The sequence below is a fragment of the Gigantopelta aegis genome, chromosome 15 (assembly GCF_016097555.1).
Source record: "Gigantopelta aegis isolate Gae_Host chromosome 15, Gae_host_genome, whole genome shotgun sequence".
Lineage (NCBI taxonomy): Eukaryota > Metazoa > Mollusca > Gastropoda > Neomphalida > Peltospiridae > Gigantopelta > Gigantopelta aegis.
The window spans coordinates 27,450,676-27,461,680 of record NC_054713.1 but is presented as its reverse complement, the minus strand read 5'-3'; the positions used below and the strand labels follow the sequence as shown (position 1 = coordinate 27,461,680).

Sequence of the window (11,005 nt, the reverse complement as noted above, 5' to 3'; positions counted from 1 at the left end):
AGACTATCATTATTAAATATTTGTCTTTAATTAATGTCTTACTTTTGTAACCATTATTCAAGTCCATACGGACTTGTAAGTTTAAAAATTGTTCAACATATTTCGCATAACGCATTTCTTTCATAGCATTTTAATTGCGGCACTGTACGGCGAATTGCTTTTCCAGTTATTTTTACAATCTCGAACGGTGTTCCGACTATTTACGTATTAACTGTTTGACGTATTTGCTAAGACTTAAATATAGGTTTATAATTGTTTAATGATCACTTATAACTTTAATTTATATGCAAAGCCAATTTTATTACCGTAGTTTAGTTGTGGTATAAACATATAATTATAGCAAGGTATGTCGTTAAGTCAGTAGCAATATCCGGTGTCGGTGTTAAAGGTATATTGTCACAGACCACTGACTTATTAAATGGCCTAACAAAGTATAACGTGAAACATATGTATTTGATTTGTCCCTAAATGACTTAAAATGTACTTTATTCAACAATCTACGCAACCATCATACTCGCCTTATTAATGATATTTTGTAAAAAAAAAAAAAAATTGAATTATGGCAATGGTCCATAATTTAAAAATTAATATTGCCAAGAGGATTGACATGGATTTCACTCCATCATGGTTTAGTTAAGGTGATTCAATAGCCAGATTTGGTTTCTAAACATTGATGTAATTTTCATTTATTATCCACTTTTAGAAAAATACGGTCCTTAAATCCGTGACAGTATGCCTTTAAGCGGTGTCACTCTAGCTCTTGTGTGATAAACCGTGTAGCGATATATTGGGGGGACAATTCGTGATAGTATGCCTTTAAGCGGTGAAAAAAGGAACAATCTATGTCACTCTAGCTCTTGTGCGATAAACCGTGTAGCGATATATTGGGGGGACAATTCGTGACGCAATACACTCTTTCCTTCTAAGTATTATTAGATTTATAACATAATACAATCCACTGTTAAAGGGACATTCCTCAGTCTGCTGCATTGTAAGATGTTTCCAACTAATAACATACTTCTACGATTAAACTTACATATTAAATATATTTTATTGTTTAGAATATCAGTGTCTGTATATTCAATGTGTTTCTGGTCGTCTTAATATTTGTAAGAAGCCGAAACTGGATTTTTGTCTTCAAATAATTTCGTACGTACGAAAAAAATATATATTAGGAAATAAAATGAAATTTACCCTAGTACAAATATTAGAACGATCAGAAACACGTTTAATATACACCCACTAATATTTTATGGAGAAAAATATAGTTAATATGTAATTACAATCGTTAAAAAGTCTCTGTTAGTCGATAACATCTTAAAAATTGCAGCAAACTCAGGAATGTCCCTTTAACATGTAACATTCTTATAAAAAAATAATAATACAGTTTTCGCTATCTCCTTTTCAAATAGGGAAATATTGATTTCTACTCGAATTGTAATAAAACATTTTCTACAGAATATCGTTTACTGTTACAAATACAAATAAACATATATTATATCAGTATTATAGTTCTGTGAACACTGGCCTAGCCAAGATTTTATATTGGGGGGGGGGGGGGGGCAACCTATATTGTAGGAGGGGCGGGGCGGGCAACCCACACTATGTATGATTTTTAAAAAAAAATTATACAGTTAAATATATATACAGTTATATATCATATATAATTACATTGTGGATAATGTAAAATCCCTTAGCCGAATGTCGTCGGATCCAGCCTCTACATTAGGTGACTTGCAATGCCATCACAGTGGTCCATGCACTATTTTATAACCGGGTGAACTATATTACATCTACTCTATATGTTTGTTGTTTCTTTAACACCACTAAAGCACATTGATTAATCAGTCGTCCGGCTGTTGGATGTCAAATATTCGGTAACTCTGACAGAGTCTTAGATAGGAAACCCGCTTAATTTTTCCGATAGTAGCAAGGGATCTTTTATATGCACTTTCCCACAGACGGAAAGCACATACCACGGCCTTTGACCGGTTGCTGACGCCATATAACCGTAAATACAATTAGTTGAGTGTGTCGTTAAATAAAACATTTCTTTCTTTCTTTGACCGGTTGTGGTGTATTGGTTGGAACAAGACAACTCCGAATAATTGAATGGATCCACCGAGGTGGTTCGATCCTGAGATGCAAGCACCTCAAGCGAGCACTCAACCGACTGAGCTAAATCCCGCCCTATCTACACTATATCATATACTCTATATAATACTAGTTTGTTACACACCCGTTGATGAGAACATCATTCGTTATTTTTGATAACACATACTTGTTAACACATGTACGTGTGTTAACAATTTCAAGACATACAACTGGCTGCTCCTAGGTGATGACCAGGTCACCAATGCCATACATCCAATGACAAAACAGCAAGATCGAAATCGATTACACTGTGACGTATAGTTAACCTGACAATCTGTTCTCTGTGACGCGTAAGTTAGCTACAAGCGAAAGGGTTGTAAATAACATTTAGACGAAAAAGATGTTAAAATTTGCTTAAAACCTGGTTTTTGAGGATTGGTAAGAACTAGAATAATACATTCGTGTCCGTTAGATACCATTAATCTCACAACTCGTTGTTTAAAAACATTTTAAAACAACTTATAAAGGAAAAGGTAAATAAACAATGATGAATATTCTCCTGTGGTTACAGGTGAATGTTCTACGTTACAACCATTATTGCAAACAATCTCCGCACGGTCAAAATTAAAACAAAATAACTTACAATAGCGGTTGCAGTGCAGCTGCAGCTGTTGATATACTTCTCATAAGAAGTTACACAATAACCAATGAAGTATTACTTTACAATATTATTTAAATGATTTGGTATGATTTTAACAGTCACCATCCAGTCAACAATACCAACTATGAAATTGGCTACGAAAGTCGAAAATAATATTTGCACAGATTAAAATAAGATGGAATACTTTTGAAAATGTTCATACTTATAAATGAAAAAAGGAATTAAATAGTGATAAATATATTACTGCGGTTGTACTTCTGAATTGTCGGGCCTTCGAATCAATGATGCTCTTGGGAACATTGTAAGATATTTTAAATTAGCTTTGTATAGTATACATTTTTTTTTTTTTTTTTTTTTTTTTTTTTTTTTTTTTTTTTAAATATTTATTTTCCCCAGTCCATTCTGACCATGTCAAGGTTGGGGAGCCTTGAATTCATGGCCTTACATCAAAGTAATATCATTTATATACAAGTACATATATCTAATTTGTTGTATAATAATGTTATATAGTCATATATAACAATTTGATACATAAATGCATTTGTAATGTTTCTGTATAAATTAAAGATTGGTAGTTAGCAAACGTGGTCCCCCTCCAAAATGTTATATATACAATGCATATCTATCTATCTATCTATCTATCTATCTATCTATCTATCTATATCAGGATTTAGGTTGTCGTTCGCCAATTCACCACATACGATTTAAAGTTTAATTTGACGCATATGTATCATTACCAATTCGTCAAAAATCTGATTCGAAAATCGTTTGTGTCGTTTGAATGTGTATAGCTATTTTTAAAACTAATTCTGTTTAACTAAATGTTATTACTTGAATTTTGTTTCGATTCTATCCAGAAATGTTATTACACATTTCCCGTGATACTGCCTTTTATTCTAAATTTTAATTTTATCTATCTGTGATGTTTGTATGTTTGCACAGTTCTTTACACTGTGTTTTAACTTAACTGTTGCATCTTATATTGATATTTCTCGCTCCAGCCAGTGCACCACGACTGGTATGTCAAAGGCCGTGGTATGTGGTATCCTGTCTGTGGGATGGTGCATATAAAAGATCCCTTGCTGCTAATCGAAAAGAGTAGCCCATGAAGTGGCGACAGTGGGTTTTATCTCTCTGTATCTGTGTGGTCCTTAACCATGTGTCCAACGCCATATAATCGTGATTAAAATGTGTTGAGTGCGTCGTTAAATAAAACATTTCCTTCCTTATATTGATGTTCATCATTACTTAAAGGGACACGCCCTAGTTACGGCTATTTGTTAACCATTACGGCGTTGTTTTTCGCTATTAAACCCCATTTTTCACAAATAAAATTGCACTTTACTTACATTTTATTATTTAGAATACACATTTCCATTCACCTGAAGTGCTTTTTGGTAATCCTGATGTTTGTAAAACTACGAAATGCATTTTTTGCATTTTTTCACAAGACGTGCTGTCGAGAAAAAACCGTTAAGCAAGCGAGGTCCAATCTATTTTTAGAGGGAATCTTCCTGTGTAAACGTCACAGATGTTGGTATACCACGTGACCGTTATCATTTTGGTTCGGTTTGTTTTCTCGTGCACGGTTCGCGCAATCAACATCCGATTTGTTGTTGTTCATTTGTGAGATTTTTCTTCACAGTTCGTGAACATTTTCAGTAACATTAAAGTTCAGACAAGTAAGTGTCTCAATACAAAACGTTACAAACCCTTAAAACCAATAATTTTGCTAAGTCTTACGATATCTGGAGAGGGGATACAACCAGGACAGAACAGTTGGAACATGTCCAGGAGAGGTGAAAAGAACGCACCCCAAGTCTGTGCGCACTCTGTGAAATTTGTCGTGACGTAGGCATTGTTGTGTTTCGAGCGGTGACATCAGAATACTAACTTTCTAAATTATTTCAAGCAATTGGGACATGGGGATTCCCATGGTATTTATCGATATAAAACCTGCTTTTTCACTCCATTTGATAAAAACGTGATCTAAGTGTGTTACAGGTTTGTAGATTAACCAAATTATAATTTATTTTCGCTGGATGGAACTAGGGTGTGCGGCTTTAATGTTTGCATTTACCATAGTTTGACACTCAATAGCCGATGTATTTTTCGTGCTGGAGTTTCGTTAAACATCTATTATATTCTATTATACTTGCATTTGGCTACAGATATTCTGATCAGATTCGCCAAATGGTTAATAATTTGTACGTGCATGTGTGTGTGTGTGCGCGCGTGTGTGTGTATCTGCGCTTGCGTGTGTGTTAGGTTAGAAGCAGTACTTGCACTGTAATCCTCTGCTCTTTGTAACTGGGTGTTTTGTGTGAGGATGTTAATTATGTTTCAGTCACACGTCAGCCATTATCTCAAGTACCACTTGCTTCCGCCTCTGCGTCTATACATCCCTGACACTTGCAGAGAAAAATGTCTCTCGCACATTTCAATTAGAGCCGCAGTGTTGTATTAGGCGTTTATTTCGATGTTATTTACTCTTAATATTAAACCATGCAAGCTCATCACGTAAGACCGAATTACCAGATGTCTGCGGATGTTTCAGAAAGCAAACACACAGAATACCATTTTCGTTTGCTTGCTGTAGTCATCTGTCCGTTAGCTTCGTGTAATTAAAGCAAACATGGCGGGCGTGTTCGATTGGCAGACACCTGTCTCTTTGAGTGATGCGAATAACAGTTTGGCATTATCGAGACACACAATCCAATAGGGATATTAAAACTTGTGACTGCATGACACGCTTCCCATCCCTATATTGAATTGGCCCATTCATGGAGAACATAACTTCTCCATTCTCAGTATCGTTTGATTATCAATAAGTTGTCTGAGTGCGATCGCTCGCCGTCTCTTTCAACAGACTCGGTTTTAGATTTCAGCGTACGCTTTCCACGTACTAAATTGTGTCTGTTTACAGGGAGTCGTTTTTCTTTACATAACCCCATTCACACACAATTCGGCCCTGCACGTCAGTTTTGGGTGGAAACAGAGGAAAACATAGAGATAGTGATGTTTTAATTGCATGTTATAAATTGCTCATCAAACAATAAGGTGTCCACTGACACTGGTGCTTAAGGCTGGTAGGTACTTGGTACGCATCCCAGTACTGGCTCCCACCCTGAGTGCGTTTTGGGGATGATGTACCACCAATACACCAGCTTCTCAAAGACCGTGGTATGTGCTTTCCTGTCTGTGGGAAAGTGCATATAAAAGATCCCTTGCTGCATTAGGAAAATTGGATCTGGATTCCTCTGATGACTACCTATAGCCGATGATTCATTAATCAATGTGCTCCAGTGGTGTCGTTAAACAAAATAAACTTTACTATCTCAAAATGGGCGAGCCGTAGTCCAGTGATAAAGTGGACGCTTGGTGCGTAGTCGGTCAAGGATGGATCCCCATCAGTGACCTATTTGTCTTCCAGCCAGTACTATCTTGTCTGTGGGATAGTGTATATAAACGATTCCTTGTTATTAATGGGCAAATGTGGCTAAGAGGACATGCTATAATAACAAATGTGTGACATCCAATACCCGATGATTAATCAATAAATGTGTTCTTGTGGCGTCCTCAAACACGATAAACTCTCTCTCTCTCTCTCTCTCTCTCTCTCTCTCTCTCTCTCTCTCTCTCTCTCTCTCTCTCCTCTCTCTCTCTCTCTCTCCCTCCCTCCCTCTCTCTCTCTATCTCTCTCGCTCTCTCTCTCTCTCTCTCTCTCTCTCTCTCTCTCTCTCTCTCTCTCTCTCTCTCTCTCTCTCTCTCTCTCTCTCTCTCTCTCTCTCTCTCTCTCTCTCTCTCGCTCTCTCTCGCTCTCTCTCTCCCTCACACACACACACGAACCACTTATCATTAACGGAGAAGGCCTAGTAAGTTGTATAACTCGTGCCTAATCCATTTGTTCTTTTAAAAGCTATAAAAAAATTCAATCAATCAAACGGGTATACTGTCTAGTCACAGTCCAAATAGCTGAAAGGCGTTTTCAGGAGGTAAAGCGATTGCGGTCGCTCCCTATATACTGGTTTCTGTGCTTAACGTTAGATGAATGTGAATTGATAAAGGACGGTGGTGCCAGTCCAATTGCTCGGCATATTGAAGACGCCACTGGTCTGCTACTTGAACGCTATATGGATAAAAGCTGATACGTTAAAATAAAGCAAGGTGGTCTGTTGACGAATACCACTAGTTTGAGTGGCCCAGCGGTTAAGGTCTTGGGGTCCAATTTCAGAAAGAATTAAAGACTAGGGTTGCACGTAAACCTAGATCTACGAGTTTTGCACGTAAACCTAGATCTACGACTAAACCATAATGCTTATTAGTACTAACAGAAGAACTAATATAGTTTGAAGTACTCATAATTCATTTTCGTTTGTCTTGTCTTCCGTAATGATGTAATTGTCTTTGTGAAATAGATGCCAAACACGTGTTAACGTATGACTGATATATTTGCAAGTCGCAGACGTAAACTAACGGCGCCACATTTAGAAAGCCTGTTTTAGACGTACACGCGTGTAACTACGAGCATTTGCAATGCTTGAACTCCTGCGTTTAAGAAAAACAGGCTTCGTGAATTCTGCCCACGATGTTTTGTGACGTGAATCCCTGAAGTCTAATTCACAAAGCACCTTTAAGCTATCTTAAGCAACATCGTATCGTGTTCGCAAGTCCTTTTGCATTGCACTAGGAGATCGCCAAGTCGCGACAGTTGAATGAATTAGGTCCCTGGGCCCCGTTCCACGAAGCGATCTTAGCGCTACGATTACTTTATGTGCATAACTACCTTATGTGCTTACGGTGATCTTAGCGCTAAGATCGCTTCGTGGAACGGGGCCCTGTACAGTCAAGTGTCATTGGAGTCTGTGCAATACCAACGAATCGTGCTAATTGGCAGTTCGTGTCTTTAAATATTAAGTATTATGACTACGTTTTCAATGACGTTGGTAAGTCTAATGTTAAATTTGTCTTATTATTTCAGACAAGGATGATGCCAGCAAACGTTACAGAGCCACCGGAACTTGTCAGCGCTGATGCAGACCAGATTGGAACCACCCTGATCATCGTCATCACTATGTTAGCCTTATTCTCCTTCTCCGGCATTGTGGGCAATGCTCTGGCGTTTTACATTTACTACAAGAAGCGGGACAAGACGACATCTAACGTGTTTATCCTGTCTCTAGCTGTCACCGACTTCCTAGTGTGCCTCGTCGTGGTGCCCTACACGATTGTCGCGGAACTCTTAAGCTATCGCTTAGTGTACGACATCATCTGTAAAGTGTATCTCTTCTGTATAACGTCCAACGTCCCGCTGTCCGCGTTCATAATGGTGGCCATTGCGTTCGACAGGTATTTCTGTATTTGTCATCCCTTCCTCCGAGTGTTGACGGTGGAGCGAGCCAAACTTGGTGTTGCGTGCCTTACTCTGTTGTCGTTCGTTCTGGGGGTGATAACGGCGTTGAATTACGGCGTGGATCGCGTGCACACCTCGCCAGTTGTGAACGACTCCAATGTTTCTGCCATGGTGGATACGCTCGGCCCACGCAATTCATCAGCGGATAACCAGACGTGGAGCTACTACTACAACGGATATTCCCTGGAGTACACCCAGACGAACCTTTCGAACGGAACCTTTAACGATAAGGAGGAAGTGCGGTACAACACTGTTTTAGTGCGTGGTGAATACTGCGGTCTCAATTCCATGATTCTCAGCATGCACTTCACGGCCTCCTACCAGAAGGTCTACGCCGCGCTGTTTCTCGTGTCCTTCATCATAGTTCTCGTTCTCTACGCCCTCATATACAGATCCATACTGCTACGACGGCGCTGGCGGTCACGCCGCAAGCGCATGAGCTGCTACACCAGCGTGAACGGGGCGGAACAGACGGTGGTGGAGGAAACGCAGATGACAGCCGTTAATGGGAACGTGAATGCCGACAAGTCTGCCTTGCCAAAGAAGTCGTCGACGAGCAGGCAGATTGCCATACGCGAGAAGACACTTTACGCCAATGTGAAAACCGCGGGAATGTTGTTCGTCGTCACGATCGTTTTTATCATATCGTTTTTACCTTCGTGGCTGATCGGGCTGCAGATGATACCTTTCAACTTAATAGTGTTCAATATTTATTTTGTCAATAATGTGGCAAACCCTTTCATCTACGCTTTCATGAACAGAGCATTTCGCGACGACCTCAAACAGTTACTGAAGAGATGTAAATAAATCTTTCAGCGACCTATTAACGCTTTCTGGTCTGTTTCTTGTTTCCAATCTTAGTCCGAGACAACGTTACAATTCGATAACAGTGAAAATAGATTCGACCACAAATTTCGGGATAAAATACTTAGACAATAAATGTTAGTTGATTGGACCAACCACATGGGTGAATTAAGTTCCGGAACTGACCTTATAAGGTCAGTAGAATGCAATGGACAAGAACGAAAACGTCGTAATTCTGCCTGGAAGGTACACGCTCTGTCCAGCCAGGAAACAATCAGGGGAGTGCGTTCACTTCAACTCATTCGGTAAATGTCTGGTGGCCATGTAGGCCATTCTGTGAAACAAATGTAATATAAAACATACACTATAACGAACTGTACGCGTTCACTTTAACTCATTCGGTAAATGTCTGGTGGCCATGTAGGCCATTCTGTGAAACAAATGTAATATAAAAAACACTGTATAACGAACTGTACGCGTTCAGTTCAACTCATTCGGTAAATGTCTGGTGGCCATGTAGGCCATTCTGTGAAACAAATGTAATATAAAAAAAACACTGTATAACGAACTGTACGCGTTCACTTCAACTCATTCGGTAAATGTCTGGTGGCCATGTAGGCCATTCTGTGAAACAAATGTAATATAAAAAAAAAACTGTATAACGAACTGTACGCGTTCAGTTCACCTCATTCGGCAAATGTCTGGTGGCCATGTAGGCGATTCTGTGAAACAAATGTAATATAAAAAAAACACTGCATAACGAACTGTACGCGTTCACTTCAACTCATTCGGTAAATGTCTGGTGGCCATGTAGGCGATTCTGTGAAACAAATGTAATACAAAAAAAACACTGTATAACGAACTGTACGCGTTCAGTTCATCTCATTCGGCAAATGTCTGGTGGCCATGTAGGCCATTCTGTGAAACAAATGTAATATAAAACATACTGTATAACGAACTGTACGCGTTCACTTCAACTCATTCGGTAAATGTCTGGTGGCCATGTAGGCGATTCTGTGAAACAAATGTAATATAAAAAACACTGCATAACGAACTGTACGCGTTCACTTCAACTCATGCGGTAAATGTCTGGTGGCCATGTAGGCCATTCTGTGAAACAAATGTAATATAAAACATATTGTATAACGAACTGTACCCACGCCTCTTGTACGCCCTTGTAATCACATTGTTATGAGGGTCTCTAGACGATCTTGGTAGAAACGCTCGTCCCAGTGGGTTTGTGGAGTATTCCCGTCCCAATCGTATGACAATGTTTTAAGGCGACTGAACGAAAGTCCACACAAAATCAACCAAAGCTATGATGAGGAATCCAAGCTTTGGATTCATTGCAACCATATTTATTTTCTCTCCCCACATTTTGTCGCTAAATATATTAATTCACGATTTCGACTAATTAGTTGTTGTGTATGTATAGTGTTGCATTTAATTGTCAACATAACAATTTCACTTCGTGTGTACATAACTCATTGAACCCAAAAGTAAATATTTGAATGGAGAAGGCAGTACCAGTATTCCCGTTTGCAAGTGTTCCTTTACAGAATATATATTTTGATGAAAATTCAATTTTACTTCTCTAATTGCTCACGTGTACATTTTACCCATGAACAGCCATAATTGTGTTTGTTACAAATGAAGAGCTACGAATGTTGAAAATACTATGTATTTAAAATGTTGTAAACGCGCGTTCATTGTTGTTCTGCATCTGATCTATGAAATCTAAAGTGCATAATAAAACATTTGTGTTCTTAAAATCAACATTTGATGTCGACAAATTACTGAAATAAAGAATAAAATCAACATTTCAAATTATTATCACTTGGCATTATATGTAGTAAATTATTTAAGGAATCAACAATTATAATGAATGCGATACATAATAGTCCACACGGTAATTCATTGTTACAGTGAATGGGGGTTCGGGGGGATGGGTGGGTGGTAGTATGACTGTTGTCGGGAGGGTGGGGTGGGGTGGGTTACGAGAATATTGTTGGTGTGGGAGACTGATACACAAA

At 38.7% G+C, this 11,005-nt stretch overlaps 1 protein-coding gene across 1 annotated transcript; it reads left to right on the top strand.

Annotated features, from left to right (window-relative positions):
* The first annotated feature begins 7,817 nt into the window (after positions 1-7,817).
* On the top strand, positions 7,818-10,790 carry LOC121390590 (neuropeptide Y receptor type 4-like). The gene has a single exon (XM_041522445.1). It carries the CDS (start codon positions 7,830-7,832, stop codon positions 8,973-8,975), a length of 1,146 nt encoding a protein of 381 aa, XP_041378379.1. The 5' UTR covers positions 7,818-7,829; the 3' UTR covers positions 8,976-10,790.
* Positions 10,791-11,005: the final 215 nt, after the last annotated feature.